This window comes from Trifolium pratense, linkage group LG2, assembly GCF_020283565.1.
Source record: "Trifolium pratense cultivar HEN17-A07 linkage group LG2, ARS_RC_1.1, whole genome shotgun sequence".
Classification (NCBI taxonomy): domain Eukaryota; kingdom Viridiplantae; phylum Streptophyta; class Magnoliopsida; order Fabales; family Fabaceae; genus Trifolium; species Trifolium pratense.
In genome coordinates, this window is record NC_060060.1 from 63,589,437 (window position 1) to 63,617,244 (window position 27,808).

General features: G+C 39.4%; 1 protein-coding gene across 1 annotated transcript; it reads right to left on the bottom strand.

Moving 5' to 3' along the window:
• Positions 1–352: 352 nt before the first annotated feature.
• Positions 353–27,808, bottom strand: LOC123911376. Its single transcript, XM_045962777.1, has 4 exons — positions 26,967–27,808; positions 26,325–26,525; positions 1,650–1,845; positions 353–683 (listed from the first exon to the last, which is right to left on the bottom strand). Exons 1-4 carry the CDS (start codon positions 27,801–27,803, stop codon positions 499–501), a joined length of 1,419 nt encoding a protein of 472 aa, XP_045818733.1. The 5' UTR covers positions 27,804–27,808; the 3' UTR covers positions 353–498.

The window sequence follows — 27,808 nt, forward strand, 5'->3', positions numbered from 1 at the left end:
TTTCCAAAAAAAATAAAAACAATATGAAAATATGACCTTTTGGTAACTCATTGGCTAGTAAGCTTATTATTAAAATTGGGAAATCCAATCCTAGAGGATCCTCAGATTTGGAGTATCCTCTCCCATAGTACAGTGGTGCTGCAAGTATTACCACATGTGATGATTTACTATACTAATTAAAAATTAAAAAGTATTATACCACTGCACATGAGAGAGGATCTGAATCCGAGGAACCCCTTAGAGAAACAGATAAATAATTTATTTAACCTATTGGCTAGTTATGTAGAATTAATTTCAATAACATATTCGATTATAAAATAAATAAAAAATTCAATAACATATTTACATGATAAATAAATTGATGTATTTGTCACATGCATCATGAAAGTATTGACTCCATGCGTGATCCCTCTGAATGAAATGACTTCAAATATGCAAAATGTGCCAAATATATGCAGCTGATAGAATGATGGATGCAATTTACAGCTGGAACTAGAACTAGCAGCTTAAACTGGAATATAAGTCTTGAAGAGCGGCGTACAACGGCTCAGCAGCCTCTGGTCTGTCCACCATCCCTAAGAGAATGTCAGATGTGGTATGACAAGAACTGCCATAAAACCGCAGATTTGCATCCATCCTGGTTGCAACTATATTTCCTTCCAATGACACTCCCACAAATGCACCTATGGTTTGAGAACATTCAATGTCAGTCAATATTTCAAGCATCAATCATCATAAGAATAAAATGAGAATATACTATGTGAAAGAAGCCATGCAGGTTATAATTCAGAAAACACCATACACAATGTTTGATATTACCATTGTTAATATTTCCCCCAAAGTGGATTTCCTGCAGTAACTGCAGGACGCAGTATTTGATCTGAGTCGTCCGATTTTAAATCGGCGGCTGAGATTGTTTTTTAGTATATAAATTAGTTTATAATCTGAACCGCCCGATTTTAAATCGATGGCGGAGATTCAGTACAGCGTGAAACAACATGCAATCTCTACAGTTGGGAATCTAGATCGGTATTTCACCTGCCCTTTCTAATAACCATCTTTGACACCTTTTCACATATATTAAGAAAACTAGTAGTATATGTACGTTCTCTGCATAAATATTACTCCCTCCGTCCCACAATAAGTGAGTCAGTTGACTATTGTGCACTATTATACAATTAAAAAAATTAATAGTCAAAGTTATGCATTGGCATACGTGAAACAGTCGGCTGACTCACTCATTTTGGGACGGAGGGAGTACTATACTTCCCTTTGTATTATAGATATGTCATTCGGACTTTTCATATTCCAAGACAAATTAATAGTATTAATAAGATGTATGTTTGAACAAAACTAATAAATGTATTTGGTAATTTGAAAATGTGCTTATAATTAGTGACAAATTCTTTTTTGAATGGTGGCTTATAATTAGGGACGAAGAGTAGTTACAGGTCTTCATCATCATTTCAACGAAGATTTGTCTATGTTGAAACCACACAACCAAGTTGAAAGCCATAGTATGGATAGTTAACATGATACAAAATAGCCTAGTGCTTATGTATTTAGATGAATCATGCAGAGCAAATTTTCTTGACATTTCATCCAAAAGAAGATTAAGAGATACACATCAAAGTTTTACGGCGGACTACCTTTACTGCAGCTGTAAGTATAACACATGCTAGAACCTCCGTCACCGGCACGAATATCTGCTTCGAGCACTCTTCCAATAGGCCCTGCAGCAGCACTACAACCAGCACCAAGAGAAAAATGCATGCGACTGCAAAATGTCTTCACAGCTTTGATATCACGAAGCACAATTATAAAGTCCATAAGTTCACCACCAATCTGTGTCAATCACAAAGAGATTGAAACCATGTCAACAAGCCGCGCAAGTAAGCAAGCACGCCTAACAGTTTTGATTTTCATATTCATTAATAGTAACTGTTGAATATGTAAATTGATTTTGGGTTTGTTAGTTTTGGGCCTTAGGAAGTTTAAGCCCAAAATTTAGTAATAAGTAGTAAGTCTAAAGAATGTTCTAGAGATATGTAGAAATAAGTAGAAGTCATAGTAGAAAATGTATGTAGAAGTATAGAGAAGTTTGTAGAACTCTCTCTTAGAAGTATGTAGAAGAGTCTCTAGGAGTATGTAGAACTCTCCCTTGAAGGCTATAAATAGGGAAGAGCTAGTCATTTGTAAATCAAGCCAAAAATTACAAACACTCAATAATATAAGTAGAATTCCCTTCCAACAAGTTTCATATATCCTCTCTCAAATTATTTAAACACTTTCTCCACCTATTAAAGCTTCCTTCCAACAAAGTGGTATCAAGAGCTTGAAGGTCCTCCTAAAGATGGCAAATAATGGTGTTCCTCTCCAAGTCCCGATGCTCACAAAGAGCAACTACGACAATTGGAGTCTGAGAATGGTGGCTCTCCTTGGCGCACACGACGTGTGGGAGATAGTCGAGAAAGGCCTTGTAATCCCGGAGAATGAAGGTACTCTATCTCAAACTCAAAAGGATAGTTTGAGAGACTCAAGGAAGAGAGACAAGAAGGCTCTATGTCTAATCTATCAAGGATTAGATGAAGACACGTTCGAGAAGGTCTCGGGAGCAACGACGGCTAAAGAAGCATGGGAGAAACTTCGAACTTCTTACAAGGGAGCCGATCAAGTAAAGAAGGTACGTCTTCAAACACTAAGAGGAGAGTTTGAAGCTTTGCATATGAAAGAAGGTGAACTTATCTCTGATTACTTCTCAAGAGTTTTGACGGTTACTAATAATCTAAAAAGAAACGGAGAGAAGTATGATGATGTAAGAATCATGGAGAAAGTTCTTAGATCGGTAGATCCAAAGTTTGAGCATATTGTCACTGTCATCGAAGAGACAAAAGATTTGGAGGACATGACAATGGAGCAACTTCTTGGGTCATTGCAAGCTTATGAGGAAAAGAAGAAGAAGAAGGAAGATATCGAGGGGCAAGTACTCAAGACACGAGTCGATTCACCTAGAGAAGAGCATGGTCGAAGCAACCAAAGACGAGGTGGCGCTCGAGAACGTGGACGTGGTCGTGGATATGGAGGCGGACGAGGTTGGAGACCTAATGATGACAACAACCAAAGAGGAGAAATCTCATCAAGAGGTCGTGGGAGAGGATCTCCAAAACCAAGGTACGATAAGTCACGGGTTAAATGCTATAATTGTGAGAAGTTTGGGCATTATGCTTTCGAATGTAGAGCTCTTGGAAATTATAGAGTTGAAGAGAAGGCCAACTATGTTGAAGAAATAAACCAAGAAGATGGAACATTATTGTGTTGGGAAATCGTTTCATAAAACACTTTTATAAACGCAGCGGATTAAGATTTCCCATCAATGGATTCTTGTGAATGAGCATGATCAGGTCTAGAATATTACCTTTGAAGAACAAAACTGTGGCCGCCTTTATCGATCACAAGCACCGCACTTGCAGCACCTCCACTTAGTCCACACGAACAGAGACCTTCGATCTCACAGTGCTAGCTGTTCTTGGATGAAGGCTGAGGGAATTTTGTGCGGTTTAGGGTTTAGAGAAATTCAGAATTTTTCTAAACTCAGTTAGGGTTTCAAAAGTGTAACTTCTGAACTTCATAAGGCTCTATTTATAGAGTTTCTTATGAGGTCTTTAGTTTACACGAAATTGGGCTTCTCAAGCCCAATAACCGTTTTTCACTAACTGCACCCCCACAATAAGTCTTACTTATTTTTCCCTTCTTAACTGTCCTTATGTGTGTGACCCTGTAGGTTCTTATGACGTTGGCAATAATATTAATCGTAATATTATAAACAGTGAGCGGTATCTAGCAACACATCACTGTTACCCAAGTCATAGGAATGTCACGTGATCTGACTAACCTTTCCGTGATAAATATCTTGTGCACAATTACCCTTTTGTCCTCATGTCTATATTGAACACAAGGCATAGTATGTCATCCTTGTCTAGTTCAATATTGGGCCCATAGACATATCTCCCGTTATGTAGGAGGGACAAATTCCATCTAGGTCACTCATGTCCCTCAGCATGATTCGTGGGATACCCATCAACCATCTTTATAATTATCCAGTTACGGATAACGTTTGAATGACAACAAGGTATTACACTCCTGCATCTAGGGTACATAGTGGTTTCAGGTCGAAGGGTGGAATACACCTTTTATCACTATGAGAAAACTTATGACATTTCATAACACTCTATGTAGTATTCTCATGGTGGGTCAATCCGATATAAAGTTACCCTTAACATTTATATCTATGTGAAGACTTGATAACTCATTATCCATGATCAGTGAGATATGATCATCAGTCTACCAACATAATAGTCTTTATGCTTTATCGTTATCCCATTTCACAATAAAACTTGACTATGGATATGTTTAAGAATAGTGTTCTTATATTTAATGGAATCTCACGATTAAGTCATACTTAACGTTCCATAAGTGAACTGACTATTCTAGGGACTTTATCATTTTATCATATATAAAATAAATAAAGAAAAGCCTTTTATTTGATAAGTAAATTATTCAATACATCTATTATTCAATTATAAGTAATTGGCCTCTAGGGCTTACACCAACAATCTCCCACTAGCACTAGAGCCAATCAGGCATACTCCTAATACCTATGCCCCTAGTGTGGCCCTCATGCTTCGGCTGAGCAAGAGGCTTTGTAAGTGGATCAGCAGCATTGTCAAGTGTTGGTACTCTGCATATTTTCACATCTCCTCTATCAATTATTTCTCGAATAAGATGATAGCGCCTGAGTATGTGTTTGGACTTTTGGTGAGATCTAGGTTCCTTAGCTTGTGCGATTGCACCATTGTTGTCACAAAATAATTCAATGGGATCCACAATACTAGGGAATATGCCAAGTTCAGTAATGAACTTCTTTATCCAAACAGCTTCCTTTGCTGCATTTGATGCAGCGATGTACTCAGCTTCGGTTGTAGAATCAGCAACTGTATCTTGCTTTGAACTCTTCCAGCTCACAGCGCCACCATTTATGCAAAACACATAGCCTGATTGCGACCTAAAGTCATCCCTATCTGTTTGGAAGCTAGCATCAGTGTAACCAATTACATTTAGCTCTTCTTGGCCTCCATATATTAGGAATGAGTCTTTAGTCCTCCTTAAGTATTTAAGGATGTTCTTGACAGCCACCCAATGAGCCTCACCAGGATCAGACTGATAACGGCTTGTTGCGCTTAAGGCATATGAAACATCTGGTCGAGTACATATCATGGCATACATGATAGATCCTATAGCCGATGCATAAGGGATCTTACTCATGCGGTCTCTTTCTTCTTTAGATGAAGGAGACTGTGTCTTTGAAAGACATAGGCCATGTTGCATAGGAATGAATCCTTTCTTGGAATCATGCATATTAAAGCGTCTTAACACTTTATCTATGTATGTACTCTGGCTCAGGCCAAGCAGTTTTTGTGATCTATCTCTATAGATTCTTATTCCTAATATATAGGCTGCTTCACCCAGATCTTTCATAGAAAAGCAATTCCCTAACCAAGTTTTAATTTGTTGCAAGGTAGGGATGTCGTTTCCTATTAGTAATATGTCATCTACATATAATACTAGGAATGCGACTATGCTCCCACTAACCTTCTTGTAAACACAAGGCTCATCTTCATTTTGAATGAATCCGTACTGTTTTACAGTTTCATCAAAACGAAGATTCCAACTTCTGGAAGCTTGCTTCAATCCGTAGATTGATCGCTGTAATTTGCATATCTTTTTGGCTTCTCCTGGAATGCAAAAGCCTTCAGGTTGTGTCATATACACATCCTCAAGGAGACTCCCATTAAGGAAGGCAGTTTTTACATCCATCTGCCAGATTTCATAATCATAGTATGCAGCGATGGCAAGTAAGATCCGAATGGATTTGATCATCGCAACTGGTGAAAATGTTTCATCATAGTCTACCCCATGAATTTGTTTGAAACCTTTAGCAACCAATCGCGCTTTGTAGGTCTGTACCTTTCCATCCATGTCAGTCTTCTTCTTGAAGACCCACTTGCATCCTATGGGTTTAATCCCATCAGGAGCTTCCACCAAGTTCCAAACTTGATTTGTGTACATGGAATCCATTTCAGATTTCATGGCTTCAAGCCACTTCTCAGATTCAGGGCCAGTGATGGCCTCTTGGTAAGTCACAGGCTCATCTTGATCCATGAGTAATACATCGCCTTGTTCCGATATGAAATATCCATATCTTTCAGGTTCTTGACGTATCCTGTTGGACCTACGTGGTTCTTGTGTTACATGAGCAGGATTTTCTGTCACAACATCTTGTGCATCCTGCTCTTGTTCCTCCATTGGTGTGTCACTACTTTGTGGATCGTGAATTTCTTCAAGATCTACTTTCCTCCCACTGATTCCTTTGGAAACAAAGTCCTTTTCTAGGAATACTCCTGTTCGAGCGACAAACACTTTGCCCTCAGAAGGATTGTAGAAGTGATATCCTTTTGTTTCTTTTGGATATCCCACAAAGAAGCACTTGTCAGATTTAGGTTCAAGTTTAGTAGAAATTTGACGTTTTACATAAACTTCGCAACCCCAAATCTTTAAGTAAGACATATGTGGTCTCTTGCCACTCCATATCTCATATGGTGTCTTTTCAACCGTTTTAGAAGGAACACGGTTAAGTGTATAAGCTGCTGTTAATAGGGCGTGTCCCCAAAAGGAGTTTGGAAGATCAGCGTGACTCATCATAGACCGCACCATGTCCAACAAGGTTCGGTTTCTTCTCTCAGACACACCATTCCATTGTGGTGTTCCAGGAGGAGTGAGTTGGGATAAGATCCCACACTCTTTTAGATGGTCATCAAACTCTAGGCTTAAATACTCACCTCCTCGATCTGATCGAAGGATTTTGATTTTCTTTCCTAGTTGGTTTTGTACTTCATTTTTAAATTCTTTGAACTTTTCAAAGGATTCGGATTTATGCTTCATTAGATACACATATCCATATCTACTGTAGTCATCAGTAAATGTGATGAAGTATTGAAAACCTCCTCTAGCATGTGTGTTCAATGGTCCACATACATCAGTATGTATGAGAGCCAACAGATCACTTGCCCTTTCACCTTTACCAGTGAATGGGGTCTTTGTCATTTTTCCCAATAAGCAAGATCTGCATGTTTCAAAAGATTCATAATCAAATGAATCCAAGAGCCCATCTTTATGGAGCTTGGAAATGCGTTTCTCATTTATATGGCCTAAACGACAGTGCCAAAGGTATGTAGGATTTAACTCATTAGGTTTAATCCTTTTTGTATCAATGTTATATATTGGCATTTCAAGATCAAGAATATATAATCCATTACTCATTTGTGCTGTGGCATAAAAAATATCATTTAAATAAATGGAGCAACAATTGTTCTTTATTGTAAATGAAAAGCCAAGTTTATCCAAACAAGAAACAGAAATAATATTCCTGCTAATGGCAGGTACATAAAAACAATTCTCTAACTGTATTATTAAACCAGAAGGTAAAGTCAAATTATAAACTCCTACAGCTAATGCGGCAACTCTTGCTCCATTTCCCACTCGTAGGTCGACTTCACCTTTAGCCAATCCTCGACTCCTTTGCAGCCCCTGCACATTAGTACAAATGTGAGAACCACATCCGGTATCTAATACCCATGTAGAAGAAGTAGATAAATTAATTTCAATAACAAAGATACCTGCTGAATTAGAGCTCTCTACTCCATTCTTTTTATCTTCCAGGTATTTTGGGCAGTTCCTCTTCCAATGTCCAGTCTTGTTACAGTGGAAGCACCTACCCTCCTTTGCAACTCCCCCAGTGGGCTTCAAGGCTTTAGGGGTTGGTTTGGCAACTTCCTTGCCCTTCCCTTTGACTCCCTTCCCTTTGTTGCCCTTCCCTTTGTTTCCATTGCCAATCATAAGAACATGGTTGGACTTCCCTTTTGTTTTCATATTCTGCTCAGCTTGCCTCAACATGCCTAGCAGTTGTGGCAGAGTCTTCTCCATGTCCGACATGGTGAAGTTCAGAACAAACTGATTAAAACTCTCCGGCAACGATTGCAAGATCAGATCAGTTGCAAGCTCATTTCCAAGTGGAAATCCCAATTTTTCTAAGTTCCCCACGTACCCAATCATCTTGAGCACATGTGGACTTACTAGAGATCCCTCAGATAGCTTGGCTGAAAACAGGGCTTTGGAAACCTCAAACCTCTCAATCCTGGCTTGCTCTTGATAGAGCGTTTTCAAGTGTTCGATCATATCGAATGCATTCATGTCCTCATGTTGCTTCTGAAGCTCAGAGGTCATGGTAGCCAGCATGAGGCACTTTGCATCCATGGCATCATCAAGACGCTTCTGATAAGCATCCCTTTGTGCCTTTGGAGCATTGGCGGCAGGTTCATCCTCAGGGTTAGGTTGGGGTTCCTCAATAGCATACAGCTTTTTCTCGTGCATGAGGACTATCCTCAAGTTACGATGCCAATCAAGAAAATTTGTCCCAGACAATTTCTCTTTGTCAAGAATGCTTCGCAAAATGTTGTTCGAAGTATTGGTGTTTGACATGGTGATCTACAATTATAAAAGTGAAAATATAAGTATTGAACAATTTTAATACACATTTAATTAGGCCTTTAATTAAACATGCTCTCTCACTATTTTACTCAAAACAAATGACCCTCGACATTTGATTCGGAAAATCCCGTTGGAAGATTTTCTAGTGAGAATGAGATCCATATTTCACTTCGTTTTAAGTCAGCGTTGGGCTGATTACACAAAACTTAGTTATTTAGGTAGGAAACTCCTTTCCAATTGTATCTCATACAACTCTCATATCCTTTCTATTGGGTGAATAACACTTATTCTAATCCATCACATGGAATAACCCAATACTTGCTTCTAAAGTTATATAATCTTATTATATTTTCTTTAGTTAAGTTAGACCCATTAAATAGCGATCGGATAAATAAATTACCTCACCGCAACTTATCAATATTGACAATGCACTTCGCGTTGGCAAAACCTACATTGATCGATATTGATCTTGAAGGGCGCTATTCGTTGGAAAGCAATAAAACTTAATATTAATTCCTTTGAGGGCTTTTATGATTAATTTGATCTCACCTTACCACGGCTTACATACAATGACGTCACTCCATTCATAACATGCATCAATATACATAATATAATAAAATGATATGGTTATGGCCCCTAGCGTAATTGTTCCCTCAAGCCATTGAGAGAACCTATGCTATATCTAAGAATGACCTATACTTCTCCAAGATAGATCTTCATTGATGTCCTTCCTGTCCTATTTGCTAATCTTATATTACATCTCTACAAGAAACTCGTGTTCATACGAGGGAGTGAGATGAGAAAAGAAATTACACCAAGAAAATATAAGAGAGGCACGACACGCAGGCCGTATTTAAAATCCCAAATAAAACGAAAAAGAACTAAGGCCATAACCATTCATCATGCAACTTTAATAACAATAAACACACAATTTATTATTATTACATTAGTCCAATTAATAAAATACTATGATTGATCACCTTACGCAGAGTTAGCCGGGGGTTCCGCTGAATGAATCCTAATCGCACCAACACTTGATGCTTCAGATACAAACCCTAGCCGTACTCTGTTTTTGTAACGACACAACCCTTGTATTGTTACAGTAATCATTCATCAAAACGTTTCAGGATTTTGTTCACCATAGACAATTGGATATATGATGCTTCACCAGTTATCGGTTCCGAAGCTCACGCTCACAATCATCCATGCTCACGACAATCACTTAAAACTTTCAATGAACAATATATTCTGTTTATATATAACAACACAACACTTGTATTGTTATAAACCCTAATACAACCGCCATTCATCAAAACGTTTCAGGACTGCTAGTTCTAGATGAACGATCGGATATATGATGCTTCACCATAAACGGTTCCGAAGCTCACGCTCACAATCATCCAAATTAAACGCCAATCACTCAAAACATTCGAATGAATGACACGATCAATGTATCACATACACTGATGCGTCGTATCAGAAATATATATCACATATATATTTTGAACCGATCAATCAAATTTTATTAATCCTTGTTGTTCTTATTATTAATACCGATTCAAAATCATATTAATAAAACAGTAATAAAACAGCAAACCGATTCATGGTTTCACAAGTGGCTCTGATACCACTGTTGGGAAATCGTTTCATAAAACACTTTTATAAACGCAGCGGATTAAGATTTCCCATCAATGGATTCTTGTGAATGAGCATGATCAGGTCTAGAATATTACCTTTGAAGAACAAAACTGTGGCCGCCTTTATCGATCACAAGCACCGCACTTGCAGCACCTCCACTTAGTCCACACGAACAGAGACCTTCGATCTCACAGTGCTAGCTGTTCTTGGATGAAGGCTGAGGGAATTTTGTGCGGTTTAGGGTTTAGAGAAATTCAGAATTTTTCTAAACTCAGTTAGGGTTTCAAAAGTGTAACTTCTGAACTTCATAAGGCTCTATTAGAAGTCATAGTAGAAAATGTATGTAGAAGTATAGAGAAGTTTGTAGAACTCTCTCTTAGAAGTATGTAGAAGAGTCTCTAGGAGTATGTAGAACTCTCCCTTGAAGGCTATAAATAGGGAAGAGCTAGTCATTTGTAAATCAAGCCAAAAATTACAAACACTCAATAATATAAGTAGAATTCCCTTCCAACAAGTTTCATATATCCTCTCTCAAATTATTTAAACACTTTCTCCACCTATTAAAGCTTCCTTCCAACAAAGTGGTATCAAGAGCTTGAAGGTCCTCCTAAAGATGGCAAATAATGGTGTTCCTCTCCAAGTCCCGATGCTCACAAAGAGCAACTACGACAATTGGAGTCTGAGAATGGTGGCTCTCCTTGGCGCACACGACGTGTGGGAGATAGTCGAGAAAGGCCTTGTAATCCCGGAGAATGAAGGTACTCTATCTCAAACTCAAAAGGATAGTTTGAGAGACTCAAGGAAGAGAGACAAGAAGGCTCTATGTCTAATCTATCAAGGATTAGATGAAGACACGTTCGAGAAGGTCTCGGGAGCAACGACGGCTAAAGAAGCATGGGAGAAACTTCGAACTTCTTACAAGGGAGCCGATCAAGTAAAGAAGGTACGTCTTCAAACACTAAGAGGAGAGTTTGAAGCTTTGCATATGAAAGAAGGTGAACTTATCTCTGATTACTTCTCAAGAGTTTTGACGGTTACTAATAATCTAAAAAGAAACGGAGAGAAGTATGATGATGTAAGAATCATGGAGAAAGTTCTTAGATCGGTAGATCCAAAGTTTGAGCATATTGTCACTGTCATCGAAGAGACAAAAGATTTGGAGGACATGACAATGGAGCAACTTCTTGGGTCATTGCAAGCTTATGAGGAAAAGAAGAAGAAGAAGGAAGATATCGAGGGGCAAGTACTCAAGACACGAGTCGATTCACCTAGAGAAGAGCATGGTCGAAGCAACCAAAGACGAGGTGGCGCTCGAGAACGTGGACGTGGTCGTGGATATGGAGGCGGACGAGGTTGGAGACCTAATGATGACAACAACCAAAGAGGAGAAATCTCATCAAGAGGTCGTGGGAGAGGATCTCCAAAACCAAGGTACGATAAGTCACGGGTTAAATGCTATAATTGTGAGAAGTTTGGGCATTATGCTTTCGAATGTAGAGCTCTTGGAAATTATAGAGTTGAAGAGAAGGCCAACTATGTTGAAGAAATAAACCAAGAAGATGGAACATTATTGTGTTGGGAAATCGTTTCATAAAACACTTTTATAAACGCATCGGATTAAGATTTCCCATCAATGGATTCTTGTGAATGAGCATGATCAGGTCTAGAATATTACCTTTGAAGAACAAAACTGTGGCCGCCTTTATCGATCACAAGCACCGCACTTGCAGCACCTCCACTTAGTCCACACGAACAGAGACCTTCGATCTCACAGTGCTAGCTGTTCTTGGATGAAGGCTGAGGGAATTTTGTGCGGTTTAGGGTTTAGAGAAATTCAGAATTTTTCTAAACTCAGTTAGGGTTTCAAAAGTGTAACTTCTGAACTTCATAAGGCTCTATTTATAGAGTTTCTTATGAGGTCTTTAGTTTACACGAAATTGGGCTTCTCAAGCCCAATAACCGTTTTTCACTAACTGCACCCCCACAATAAGTCTTACTTATTTTTCCCTTCTTAACTGTCCTTATGTGTGTGACCCTGTAGGTTCTTATGACGTTGGCAATAATATTAATCGTAATATTATAAACAGTGAGCGGTATCTAGCAACACATCACTGTTACCCAAGTCATAGGAATGTCACGTGATCTGACTAACCTTTCCGTGATAAATATCTTGTGCACAATTACCCTTTTGTCCTCATGTCTATATTGAACACAAGGCATAGTATGTCATCCTTGTCTAGTTCAATATTGGGCCCATAGACATATCTCCCGTTATGTAGGAGGGACAAATTCCATCTAGGTCACTCATGTCCCTCAGCATGATTCGTGGGATACCCATCAACCATCTTTATAATTATCCAGTTACGGATAACGTTTGAATGACAACAAGGTATTACACTCCTGCATCTAGGGTACATAGTGGTTTCAGGTCGAAGGGTGGAATACACCTTTTATCACTATGAGAAAACTTATGACATTTCATAACACTCTATGTAGTATTCTCATGGTGGGTCAATCCGATATAAAGTTACCCTTAACATTTATATCTATGTGAAGACTTGATAACTCATTATCCATGATCAGTGAGATATGATCATCAGTCTACCAACATAATAGTCTTTATGCTTTATCGTTATCCCATTTCACAATAAAACTTGACTATGGATATGTTTAAGAATAGTGTTCTTATATTTAATGGAATCTCACGATTAAGTCATACTTAACGTTCCATAAGTGAACTGACTATTCTAGGGACTTTATCATTTTATCATATATAAAATAAATAAAGAAAAGCCTTTTATTTGATAAGTAAATTATTCAATACATCTATTATTCAATTATAAGTAATTGGCCTCTAGGGCTTACACCAACATATTGTTGGCACACAAAGATAATGAAAGAGGTGGAGATAATCAATGGTACCTTGATAGCGGTGCAAGCAACCATATGTGTGGGCGAAGAAGCATGTTCGTAGAGTTAGACGAATCAGTGAACGGGAATGTGGCTTTCGGAGATGAATCAAAAGTGGCAGTGAAAGGTAAAGGAAACGTTCTCATCCGTTTGAAAAATGGGGATCATCAATTTATTTCCAATGTTTACTATGTGCCAAACATGAAGAGCAACATCTTGAGTCTAGGACAACTCTTAGAGAAAGGTTATGACATTCAATTGAAGAATAATAATCTTTCTATAAGAGATCATTCAAACAAGTTCATTGCTAAGGTGCCAATGTCAAGAAATAGAATGTTTGTGCTCAACATACAAAATGATATTGCGCAATGTCTCAAAATGTGCTACAAAGAAGAGTCATGGCTTTGGCATCTTCGATTTGGGCATCTCAATTTTGGAGGATTAGAGTTGCTCTCTAAGAAGGAAATGGTCAGAGGATTGCCTTACATCAACCACCCAAATCAAGTATGTGAAGGATGTTTACTTGGAAAGCAGTTCAAAATGAGCTTCCCTAAGGAGTCAAGCTCAAGAGAGCAAAAGCCGTTGGAGCTCATACATACGGATGTGTGCGGTCCGATCAAGCCAAGATCACTCGGTAAGAGTAACTATTTTCTTCTCTTTATTGACGATTTTTCAAGAAAAACATGGGTGTACTTTTTGAAGGAGAAATCAGAAGTGTTTGAAAACTTCAAAAAGTTTAAAGCCCTGGTTGAGAAGGAAAGTGGCCTCGTGATTAAAGCAATAAGATCCGACCGAGGAGGAGAGTTTACTTCAAACGAATTCCTTAAGTATTGTGAAGACAATGGCATTCGACGACAACTGACGGTACCAAGATCCCCCCAACAAAATGGAGTAGCAGAGAGAAAGAACAGGACAATCCTTGAGATGACGAGGAGCATGCTAAAAAGCAAGAGACTACCAAAGGAACTGTGGGCAGAAGCTGTTGCGTGTGCTGTTTATCTATCAAACCGTTCTCCGACAAGAAGCGTGTTGGGAAAAACACCACAAGAAGCATGGAGTGGAAGAAAGCCTAGAATTTTCCATCTAAGAGTCTTTGGAAGCATAGCTCATGCTCATATACCGGACGAGAAAAGAAGCAAACTGGATGACAAAAGTGAAAAGTACATCTTCATTGGTTACGATGCCAACTCCAAAGGCTATAAGCTCTATAATCCTGATACGGGGAAGACTATCATTAGTCGAAATGTCATTTTCGATGAAGAAGGAGAGTGGGATTGGAAAACGAGTAATGAAGACTACAACTTCTTTCCACAATTTGAAGAAGATGATGTGGAACCAGAGGAACCAATAGTAGATCCTGCTACCCCTCCGGCTTCACCAACTCCGAGTTCTGAAGAAGGAGAAAGCTCAAGTGAAAAGACTCCTCACTTTAGAAGTTTGGAAGAGATTTACGAGGTAACCGAAAATCAAGACAATCTTACTCTTTTCTGTCTATTTTCGGATTGCGAGCCCATGAACTTCCAAGAAGCATTCGAGAAGAAGACTTGGAGAACTGCCATGGACGAAGAGATCAAGGCGATAAAGAAGAATGAAACATGGGAGTTTTTCTCACTTCCAAAAGGGCACAAGGCGATCGGTGTGAAGTGGGTGTATAAAGCAAAGAAAAACTCCAAAGGAGAAGTTGAAAGATACAAGGCAAGATTGGTGGCAAAAGGATACAGTCAAAGAGCCGGTATCGACTACGATGAGGTATTCGCTCCAGTTGCTCGATTAGAAACTGTTAGACTAATCATTTCATTGGCAGCTCAAAACAAGTGGAAGATACATCAAATGGATGTCAAGTCAGCCTTCTTAAATGGGGTCCTTGACGAAGAAGTCTACATTGAGCAACCACTAGGCTACGAAGTTAAAGGAGAAGAAGAAAAGGTCTTGAAGCTAAAGAAGGCACTCTACGGGTTGAAACAAGCCCCAAGAGCTTGGAAAGCTCGAATTGACAAGTATTTCCAAGATAAGAACTTCATCAAATGCCCATATGAGCACGCACTCTATATCAAAGCGCAAGGCAGAGATATTTTGATTGTGTGCTTATATGTAGATGACTTGATCTTCACGGGGAACAATCCAACCATGTTTGAAGAGTTCAAGAAAGAGATGACAAAGGAGTTCGAGATGACCGACATTGGATTAATGTCTTACTACCTCGGCATTGAAGTGAAACAAGAGGATCATGGAATCCTAATCACTCAGGAAGGTTATGCTAAGGAGGTACTCAAGAAGTTCAAGATGGATGATGCAAACCCAGTTAACACGCCAATGGAATGTGGAATCAAGCTATCAAAGCACGAGGAAGGTGAAACAGTGGATCCATCACTCTTTAAGAGCTTGGTTGGAAGCTTACGATATTTAACATGTACGAGGCCTGACATCTTGTATGCGGTCGGAGTTGTAAGTCGATACATGGAGCATCCAACAACAACTCATCTGAAGGCAGCAAAGAGGATTCTTCGCTACATCAAAGGTACAACAAACTTAGGCTTGTACTACTCTGTTTCTGATGATTACAAGCTCGTTGGATATAGCGATAGTGATTGGGGAGGAGACGTGGATGACCGAAAAAGCACAAGCGGCTTTGTTTTCTACATTGGAAACACAGCTTTCACATGGATGTCAAAGAAACAACCGATTGTCACTCTTTCCACATGTGAGGCGGAATACGTGGCGGCCACTTCGTGTGTTTGTCATGCAATCTGGTTGAGAAACCTGTTAAAGGAGTTAAGTTTGCCGCAAAAGGAGCCGACCAAGATATTCGTGGACAACAAGTCAGCAATAGCTTTGGCAAAGAACCCAGTCTTCCATGATCGAAGTAAGCACATTGACACACGCTACCACTATATTAGAGAGTGTGTTTCTAACAATGATGTGAAGTTGGAGTACGTGAAGACAGATGACCAAGTAGATGATATCTTCACCAAGCCTCTCAAGCGTGAACACTTTGTCAAGTTAAGATATTTACTTGGAGTAGCAAAATCAAGTTTAAGGGGGGGTGTTGAATATGTAAATTGATTTTGGGTTTGTTAGTTTTGGGCCTTAGGAAGTTTACATTACAAATTTGGGCTTAAAACTAACAAAGTGATTTACAAACTGTTAGACTAATCATTTCATTGGCAGCTCAAAACAAGTGGAAGATACATCAAATGGATGTCAAGTCAGCCTTCTTAAATGGGGTCCTTGACGAAGAAGTCTACATTGAGCAACCACCAGGCTACGAAGTTAAAGGAGAAGAAGAAAAGGTCTTGAAGCTAAAGAAGGCACTCTACGGGTTGAAACAAGCCCCAAGAGCTTGGAATGCTCGAATTGACAAGTATTTCCAAGATAAGAACTTCATCAAATGCCCATATGAGCACGCACTCTATATCAAAGCCCAAGGCAGAGATATTTTGGGCTTAAAACTCCCAAGGCCCAAAACTAACAAACCCAAAATCAATTTATATATTCAACACCCCCCCTTAAACTTGATTTTGCTACTCCAAGTAAATATCTTAACTTGACAAAGTGTTCACGCTTGAGAGGCTTGGTGAAGATATCAGCTACTTGGTCATCTGTCTTCACGTACTCCAACTTCACATCATTGTTAGAAACACACTCTCTAATATAGTGGTAGCGTGTGTCAATGTGCTTACTTCGATCATGGAAGACTGGGTTCTTTGCCAAAGCTATTGCTGACTTGTTGTCCACGAATATCTTGGTCGGCTCCTTTTGCGGCAAACTTAACTCCTTTAACAGGTTTCTCAACCAGATTGCATGACAAACACACGAAGTGGCCGCCACGTATTCCGCCTCACATGTGGAAAGAGTGACAATCGGTTGTTTCTTTGACATCCATGTGAAAGCTGTGTTTCCAATATAGAAAACAAAGCCGCTTGTACTTTTTCGGTCATCCACGTCTCCTCCCCAGTCACTATCGCTATATCCAACGAGCTTGTAATCATCAGAAACAGAGTAGTACAAGCCTAAGTTTGTTGTACCTTTGATGTAGCGAAGAATCCTCTTTGCTGCCTTCAGATGAGTTGTTGTTGGATGCTCCATGTATCGACTTACAACTCCGACCGCATACAAGATGTCAGGCCTCGTACATGTTAAATATCGTAAGCTTCCAACCAAGCTCTTAAAGAGTGATGGATCCACTGTTTCACCTTCCTCGTGCTTTGATAGCTTGATTCCACATTCCATTGGCGTGCTAACTGGGTTTGCATCATCCATCTTGAACTTCTTGAGTACCTCCTTAGCATAACCTTCCTGAGTGATTAGGATTCCATGATCCTCTTGTTTCACTTCAATGCCGAGGTAGTAAGACATTAATCCAATGTCGGTCATCTCGAACTCCTTCGTCATCTCTTTCTTGAACTCTTCAAACATGGTTGGATTGTTCCCCGTGAAGATCAAGTCATCTACATATAAGCACACAATCAAAATATCTCCGCCTTTCGCTTTGATATAGAGTGCGTGCTCATATGGGCATTTGATGAAGTTCTTATCTTGGAAATACTTGTCAATTCGAGCATTCCAAGCTCTTGGGGCCTGTTTCAACCCGTAGAGTGCCTTCTTTAGCTTCAAGACTTTTTCTTCTTCTCCCTTGACTTCGTAGCCTTGTGGTTGCTCAATGTAGACTTCTTCGTCAAGGACCCCATTTAAGAAGGCTGACTTGACATCCATTTGATGTATCTTCCACTTGTTTTGAGCTGCCAATGAAATGATTAGTCTAACAGTTTCTAATCGAGCAACTGGAGCGAATACCTCGTCATAGTCGATGCCGGCTCTTTGACTGTATCCTTTTGCCACCAATCTTGCCTTGTATCTTTCAACTTCTCCTTTGGAGTTTTTCTTTGCTTTATACACCCACTTTACACCTATCGCCTTGTGCCCTTTTGGAAGTGAGACCAACTCCCATGTTTCATTCTTCTTTATCGCCTTGATCTCTTCGTCCATGGCAGTTCTCCAAGTCTTCTTCTCAAATGCTTCTTGGAAATTCATGGGCTCGCAATCCGCAAATAGACAAAAAGAGTAAGATTGTCTTGATTTTCGGTTACCTCGTAAATCTCTTGCAAACTTCTAAAGTGAGGAGTCTTTTCACTTGAGCTTTCTCCTTCTTCAGAACTCGGGGTTGGTGAAGCCGGCAGAGTAGCAAGATCTTCTCTTGATTCCTCTAGTTCCACGTCATCTTCTTCAAATTGTGGAAAGAAGTTGTAGTCCTCATTACTCATTTTCCAATCCCACTCTCCTTCTTCATCAAAAATGACATTTCGACTAATGATAGTCTTCCCCGTATCAGGATTATAGAGCTTATAGCCTTTGGAGTTGGCGTCGTAACAACTGAAGATGTACTTTTCACTTTTGTCATCTAGTTTGCTTCTTTTCTCGTCCGGTATATGAGCGTGAGCTATGCTTCCAAAGACTCTTAGATGGGAAATTCCAGGCTTTCTTCCACTCCATGCTTCTTGTGGTGTTTTTCCCAACACGCTTCTTGTCGGAGAACGGTTTGATAGATAAACAGCGCACGCAACAGCTTCTGCCCACAGTTCCTTTGGTAGTCTCTTGCTTTTTAGCATGCTCCCCGCCATCTCAAGGATTGTCCTGTTCTTTCTCTCGAGTGATCTTGGCTTGATCGGACCGCACACATCTGTATGTATGAGCTCCAATGGCTTTTGCGCTCTTGAGCTTGACTCCTTAGGGAAGCTCATTTTGAACTGCTTTCCAAGTAAACATCCTTCACATACTTGATTGGGGTGGTTGATGTAAGGCAATCCTCTGACCATTTCCTTCTTAGAGAGCAACTCTAATCCTCCAAAATTAAGATGCCCAAATCGAAGATGCCAAAGCCATGACTCTTCTTTGTAGCACATTTTGAGACATTGCGCAACATCATTTTGTATGTTGAGCACGAACATTCTATTTCTTGACATTGGCACCTTAGCAATGAACTTGTTTGAATGATCTCTTATAGAAAGATTATTATTCTTCAATTGAATGTCATAACCTTTCTCTAAGAGTTGTCCTAGACTCAAGATGTTGCTCTTCATGTTGGGCACATAGTAAACATTGGAAATAAATTGATGATCCCCATTTTTCAAGCGGATGAGAATGTTTCCTTTACCTTTCACTGCCACTTTTGATTCGTCTCCGAAAGCCACGTTCCCGTTCACTGATTCGTCTAACTCTACGAACATGCTTCTTCGCCCACACATATGGTTGCTTGCACCGCTATCAAGGTACCATTGATTATCTCCACCTCTTTCATTATCTTTGTGCGCCAACAATAATGTTCCATCTTCTTGCCTTATTTCTTCAACATAGTTGGCCTTCTCTTCAACTCTATGATTTCCAGAAGCTCTACATTCGAAAGCATAATGCCCAAACTTCTCACAATTATAGCATTTAACCCGTGACTTATCGTACCTTGGTTTTGGAGATCCTCTCCCACGACCTCTTGATGAGATTTCTCCTCTTTGGTTGTTGTCATCATTAGGCCTCCAACCTCGTCCGCCTCCATATCCACGACCACGTCCACGTTCTCGAGCGCTACCTCGTCTTTGGTTGCTTCGACCATGCTCTTCTCTAGGTGAATCGACTCGTGTCTTGAGTACTTGCTCCTCGATATCTTCCTTCTTCTTCTTCTTTTCCTCATAAGCTTGCAATGACCCAAGAAGTTGCTCCATTGTCATGTCCTCCAAATCTTTTGTCTCTTCGATGACAGTGACAATATGCTCAAACTTTGGATCTACCGATCTAAGAACTTTCTCCATGATTCTTACATCATCATACTTCTCTCCGTTTCTTTTTAGATTATTAGTAACCGTCAAAACTCTTGAGAAGTAATCAGAGATAAGTTCACCTTCTTTCATATGCAAAGCTTCAAACTCTCCTCTTAGTGTTTGAAGACGTACCTTCTTCACTTGATCAGCTCCCTTGTAAGAGGTTCGAAGTTTCTCCCATGCTTGTTTAGCCGTCGTTGCTCCGGAGACCTTCTCGAACGTGTCTTCATCTAATCCTTGATAGATTAGACAGAGAGCCTTCTTGTCTCTCTTCCTTGAGTCTCTCAAACTATCCTTTTGAGTTTGAGATAAAGTACCTTCATTCTCCGGGATTACAAGGCCTTTCTCGACTATCTCCCACACGTCGTGTGCGCCAAGGAGAGCCACCATTCTCAGACTCCAATTGTCGTAGTTGCTCTTTGTGAGCATCGGGACTTGGAGAGGAACACCATTATTCGCCATCTTTAGGAGGACCTTCAAGCTCTGATACCACTTTGTTGGAAGGAAGCTTTAATAGGTGGAGAAAGTGTTTAAGTATTTGAGAGAGGATATGAAACTTGTTGGAAGGGAATGCTACTTATATTATTGAGTGTTTGTAATTTTTTGGCTTGATACAAACTCAAGTTCATTACCTCTATTTATACTAGTGGCATCCCTAAATCAATGACTAGGATTTTGCCACCACAAAGTTGATCTAATGGCTATAAACTACTCTCTAGAATTTTCCCTACTATTCTACATAAATCTTAACTTATCCTTATTTTCTAGAGAGCTCCATGGATTTCTCTAGAATAAGCTTCTAGAAATTGGACTTACTACATTACAAATTTGGGCTTAAAACTCCCAAGGCCCAAAACTAACAAACCCAAAATCAATTTATATATTCAACATGTTGAATATGTAAATTGATTTTGGGTTTGTTAATTTTGGGCCTTAGGAATTTTAAGCCCAAACTTAGTAATAAGTAGTAAGTCTAAAGAATGTTCTAGAGATATGTAGAAATAACTAGTAGAAGTTATAATATGTAATAGTAGAGAGAATTGTGTAGAAGTCTCTCATAGAATTATGTAGAACTCTCTCTTAGAAGTATGTAGAAGAGTCTCTAGGAGTATGTAGAACTCTCCCTTGAAGACTATAAATAGGGGAGAGGTAGTCATTTGTAAACCAAGTCAAAAATTACAAACACTCAATAATATAAGTAGCATTCCCTTCCAACAAGTTTCATATCCTCTCTCAAATACTTAAACACTTTCTCCACCTATTAAAGCTTCCTTCCAACAAAGTGGTATCAAGAGCTTGAAGGTCCTCTTAAAGATGGCGAATAGTGGTGTTCCTCTCCAAGTCCCGATGCTCACAAAGAGCAACTACGACAATTGGAGTCTGAGAATGGTGGCTCTCCTTGGCGCACACGACGTGTGGGAGATAGTCGAGAAAGGCCTTGTAATCCCGGAGAATGAAGGTACTCTATCTCAAACTCAAAAGGATAGTTTGAGAGACTCAAGGAAGAGAGACAAGAAGGCTCTCTGTCTAATCTATCAAGGATTAGATGAAGACACGTTCGAGAAGGTCTCCGGAGCAACGACGGCTAAAGAAGCATGGGAGAAACTTCGAACCTCTTACAAGGGAGCTGATCAAGTGAAGAAGGTACGTCTTCAAACACTAAGAGGAGAGTTTGAAGCTTTGCATATATGAAAGAAGGTGAACTTATCTCTGATTACTTCTCAAGAGTTTTGACGGTTACTAATAATCTAAAAAGAAACGGAGAGAAGTATGATGATGTAAGAATCATGGAGAAAGTTCTTAGATCGGTAGATCCAAAGTTTGAGCATATTGTCACTGTCATCGAAGAGACAAAAGATTTAGAGGACATGACAATGGAGCAACTTCTTGGGTCATTGCAAGCTTATGAGGAAAAGAAGAAGAAGAAGGAAGATATCGAGGAGCAAGTACTCAAGACACGAGTCGATTCACCTAGAGAAGAGCATGGTCGAAGCAACCAAAGACGAGGTGGCGCTCGAGAACGTGGACGTGGTCGTGGATATGGAGGCGGACGAGGTTGGAGGCCTAATGATGACAACAACCAAAGAGGAGAAATCTCATCAAGAGGTCGTGGGAGAGGTTCTCCAAAACCAAGGTACGATAAGTCACGGGTTAAATGCTATAATTGTGAGAAGTTTGGGCATTATGCTTTCGAATGTAGAGCTCCTAGCAATCATATAGTTGAAGAGAAGGCCAACTATGTTGAAGAAATAAGCCAAGAAGATGGAACATTATTGTTGGCGCACAAAGATAATGAAAGAGGTGGAGATAATCAATGGTACCTTGATAGCGGTGCAAGCAACCATATGTGTGGGCGAAGAAGCATGTTCGTAGAGTTAGACGAATCAGTGAACGGGAACGTGGCTTTCGGAGATGAATCAAAAGTGGCAGTGAAAGGTAAAGGAAACGTTCTCATCCGCTTGAAAAATGGGGATCATCAATTTATTTCCAATGTTTACTATGTGCCAAACATGAAGAGCAACATCTTGAGTCTAGGACAACTCTTAGAGAAAGGTTATGACATTCAATTGAAGAATAATAATCTTTCTATAAGAGATCATTCAAACAAGTTCATTGCTAAGGTGCCAATGTCAAGAAATAGAATGTTCGTGCTCAACATACAAAATGATGTTGCGCAATGTCTCAAAATGTGCTATAAAGAAGAGTCATGGCTTTGGCATCTTCGATTTGGGCATCTTAATTTTGGAGGATTAGAGTTGCTCTCTAAGAAGGAAATGGTCAGAGGATTGCCTTACATCAACCACCCCAATCAAGTATGTGAAGGATGTTTACTTGGAAAGCAGTTCAAAATGAGCTTCCCTAAGGAGTCAAGCTCAAGAGCGCAAAAGCCGTTGGAGCTCATACATACAGATGTGTGCGGTCCGATCAAGCCAAGATCACTCGGTAAGAGTAACTACTTCCTTCTCTTTATTGACGATTTTTCAAGAAAAACATGGGTATACTTTTTGAAGGAGAAATCAGAAGTGTTTGAAAACTTCAAAAAGTTTAAAGCCCTGGTTGAGAAGGAAAGTGGCCTCGTGATTAAAGCAATAAGATCCGACCGAGGAGGAGAGTTTACTTCAAATGAATTCCTTAAGTATTGTGAAGACAATGGCATTCGACGACAACTGACGGTACCAAGACCCCCCCAACAAAATGGAGTAGCAGAGAGAAAGAACAGGACAATCCTTGAGATGGCGAGGAGCATGCTAAAAAGCAAGAGACTACCAAAGGAACTGTGGGCAGAAGCTGTTGCGTGCGCTGTTTATCTATCAAACCGTTCTCCGACAAGAAGCGTGTTGGGAAAAACACCACAAGAAGCATGGAGTGGAAGAAAGCCTGGAATTTTCCATCTAAGAGTCTTTGGAAGCATAGCTCACGCTCATATACCGGACGAGAAAAGAAGCAAACTGAATGACAAAAGTGAAAAGTACATCTTCATTGGTTACGACGCCAACTCCAAAGGCTATAAGCTCTATAATCCTGATACGAGGAAGACTATCATTAGTCGAAATGTCGTTTTCGATGAAGAAGGAGAGTGGGATTGGAAAACAAGTAATGCGGACTACAACTTCTTTCCACAATTTGAAGAAGATGATGTGGAACCAGAGGAACCAAGAGTAGATCCTGCTACCCCTCCGGCTTCACCAACTCCGAGTTCTGAAGAAGGAGAAAGCTCTAGTGAAAAGACTCCTCACTTTAGAAGTTTGCAAGAGATTTACGAGGTAACCGAAAATCAAGACAATCTTACTCTTTTTTGTCTATTTGCGGATTGCGAGCCCATGAATTTCCAAGAAGCATTTGAGAAGAAGACTTGGAGAACTGCCATGAACGAAGAGATCAAGGCGATAAAGAAGAATGAAACATGGGAGTTGGTCTCACTTCCAAAAGGGCACAAGGCGATAGGTGTAAAGTGGGTGTATAAAGCAAAGAAAAACTCCAAAGGAGAAGTTGAAAGATACAAGGCAAGATTGGTGGCAAAAGGATACAGTCAAAGAGCCGGCATCGACTATGACGAGGTATTCGCTCCAGTTGCTCGATTAGAAACTGTTAGACTAATCATTTCATTGGCAGCTCAAAACAAGTGGAAGATACATCAAATGGATGTCAAGTCAGCCTTCTTAAATGGGGTCCTTGACGAAGAAGTCTACATTGAGCAACCACCAGGCTACGAAGTCAAGGGAGAAGAAGAAAAGGTCTTAAAGCTAAAGAAGGCACTCTACGGGTTGAAACAAGCCCCAAGAGCTTGGAATGCTCGAATTGACAAGTATTTCCAAGATAAGAACTTCATCAAATGCCCATATGAGCACGCACTCTATATCAAAGCGAAAGGCGGAGATATTTTGATTGTGTGCTTATATGTAGATGACTTGATCTTCACGGGGAACAATCCAACCATGTTTGAAGAGTTCAAGAAAGAGATGACGAAGGAGTTCGAGATGACCGACATTGGATTAATGTCTTACTATCTCGGCATTGAAGTGAAACAAGAGGATCATGGAATCCTAATCACTCAGGAAGGTTATGCTAAGGAGGTACTCAAGAAGTTCAAGATGGATGATGCAAACCCAGTTAGCACGCCAATGGAATGTGGAATCAAGCTATCAAAGGACGAGGAAGGTGAAACAGTGGATCCATCACTCTTTAAGAGCTTGGTTGGAAGCTTACGATATTTAACATGTACGAGGCCTGACATCTTGTATGCGGTTGGAGTTGTAAGTCGACACATGGAGCATCCAACAACAACTCATCTGAAGGCAGCAAAGAGGATTCTTCGCTACATCAAAGGTACAACAAACTTAGGCTTGTACTACTCTATTTCTGATGATTACAAGCTCGTTGGATATAGCGATAGTGATTGGGGAGGAGACGTGGATGACCGAAAAAGCACAAGCGGCTTTGTTTTCTATATTGGAAACACAACTTTCACATGGATGTCAAAGAAACAACCGATTGTCACGCTTTCCACATGTGAGGCGGAGTACGTGGCGGCCACTTCATGTGTTTGTCATGCAATCTGGTTGAGAAACCTATTAAAGGAGTTAAGTCTGCCGCAAAAGGAGCCAACCAAGATATTCGTAGACAATAAGTCAGCAATAGCTTTGGCAAAGAACCCAGTCTTCCATGATCGAAGTAAGCACATTGATACACGCTATCACTATATTAGAGAGTGTGTCTCTAACAATGATGTGAAGTTGGAGTACGTGAAGACAGATGACCAAGTAGCTGATATCTTCACCAAGCCTCTCAAGCGTGAACACTTTGTCAAGTTAAGATATTTACTTGGAGTAGCAAAATCAAGTTTAAGGGGGGGTGTTGAATATGTAAATTGATTTTGGGTTTGTTAATTTTGGGCCTTAGGAATTTTAAGCCCAAACTTAGTAATAAGTAGTAAGTCTAAAGAATGTTCTAGAGATATGTAGAAATAACTAGTAGAAGTTATAATATGTAAGGGGGTGTTTGTTTCATGGATTATAAATTTATTCCCAGGAATGTGACTTTGGGAATCTTTAATTCCTATATTTGTTTCAAGTTTTAAAAAATTATGCCTAGGAATCTTTTATTCCTTGGAATATAAATTACACATGACTTTCCCACTTTTCATTCCCATGTTAAATGGTGGGAATTTTATATTCCCATGGGAATAAGAGGTAACCACCCATAACTCCCCACTCTCTCATTGTTTTTAACTCATTTATTTTTTTTATTTTAATATTTTAAAATGTTAATTGAATTTATTTTAAAAATGTTCCAAGAAACTTTATTTATTTACCAAACACATTGATAGGAATAATACTCCCAGCAATAATGTTCCAAGGAATAATAATCCTAGGATTATAATTTTAATCTCCGAAACAAACACACCCTAATAGTAGAGAGAAGTGTGTAGAAGTCTCTCATAGAATTATGTAGAACTCTCTCTTAGAAGTATGTAGAAGAGTCTCTAGGAGTATGTAGAACTCTCCCTTGAAGACTATAAATAGGGGAGAGGTAGTCATTTGTAAACCAAGTCAAAAATTACAAACACTCAATAATATAAGTAGCATTCCCTTCCAACAAGTTTCATATCCTCTCTCAAATACTTAAACACTTTCTCCACCTATTAAAGCTTCCTTCCAACTAACTTCATTTCTTATTGTATTTTGTTAAACAAAGGTTTCCACCAATGCAAGATCAGCATTAAAAATATTCTATCAATATAAAAATTGAAAAATGAAAGAAATTCTAGACTTATGCTAATCTTTCTTCTTCACTTTTCATTAGTAAAAAATGAGCACAACCATAAAGATATGTTTCTATACATCATAGCATATGGTTCCTTACCTGCGCACCCCATCCTAAACCCAGCGAGAATATCGCTGATGGTGCTGACCATGATCCATCTGATCTTCTAGAAACAACCAAACCAGTACCGATTTTGTATGAGAGGAATGCACCGGCTTTGGCAACTGTTAAAATTGCTAATCCTTTGGCTTCAGTAAGAATGGCTAAAGGGATTGACTTCTCAGGATTGGATCTAGCAACCTACCAACAGATACAAATGAATAATCTACTATTATCATATTAACATAATTTTCAAATGGTCATGCATAACAATGTGGTGTCTCCTAGGTCTCTAGATGTAGTATTTAAAAGGATTGGTTTTGCCATCCAAAAAGGGTTAGCGGCGCAGCTGGTTGCCCGTTTGGCTTCCATTCAAGTGTAATTATCTTACTATAATTCAAATATAATTTTAGTAAAAAAGAAAGATAGAAACGTAAACAAATTATCTCTACAGTAGGGTAAGCTTTTAAAACATATACTAATTGTCCGCAGATGCAACGAGTTTTATACTTAAGGACGGAAGTAGTATCATACAAGTAATAGGATAAGACGATAAGTCATCAATGAAATAGGTTAATGGATCAGTAATCATAATCACTCACTCAATGCAAACTTAAATAAAGCAATAGTGAAAAAGAAAACCTCGCAGTAGCTTCTCAAAGTATTAGAGGATTTGAATATCTCATGTTCCATAGACAAACCAATAGGAAGATTAAGCCACCCTCTAGAACAAGTCCAGTCCATTACATCATGCTTCGCTACCTGCACAGCATTACTAACAGTATTGATAAGAAAACCTTGCACAGGATCAAGCTTCTCATAGCAAGCATCACAAACCCTCTGCGGATTCCTTTCCCTAAACTTAACAGGCAACAAACACCTCCTATTTGTACATCCCCGACAGAAAACACCGCCACAAAACCGACAATGATGCCTTCCACAAGTAAGGGCAGTAAACATTGCACTACACCGCATACAAGCAGTAGCAGAGCTATCAGGAAGCCACACAGGCGGCTCAGCCTCTAGCAAATCTTTATAAACACCATAATCGATCCCAACCGGATCAAAAAACGGCGCACTTGGCATGTACACCGAAGAGTCAATGACAACATCTCCATTCTTTCCAAACTCAAGGAAAGATACATCAGAGTGATCAGACCTAGGACACTGTAACCGATTATCAGTGGTTTCCGAAGTTTTGTTTCGTCCGGTTAAAACCGAAAATGCTCCGGAAATCACATTCTTGAAGCTAATAATCTCATCAGGCTTGTTTGTAAAAGAGGGTATGATATTACATAAATCATCCCTTGATTCATGACAATCATCAAACATGTTTAGTGCATCAGAAGAAAACTCATAAAAAGACTCTTTTTTATGATTAACATCATTATTGATGAATTGAGTGTTATTATTTTCTAGCGCTGAGTTTGAATTTCTTCTGATATCAGAATCTTCCATTTTATATAAATCAAACTGCATGTACA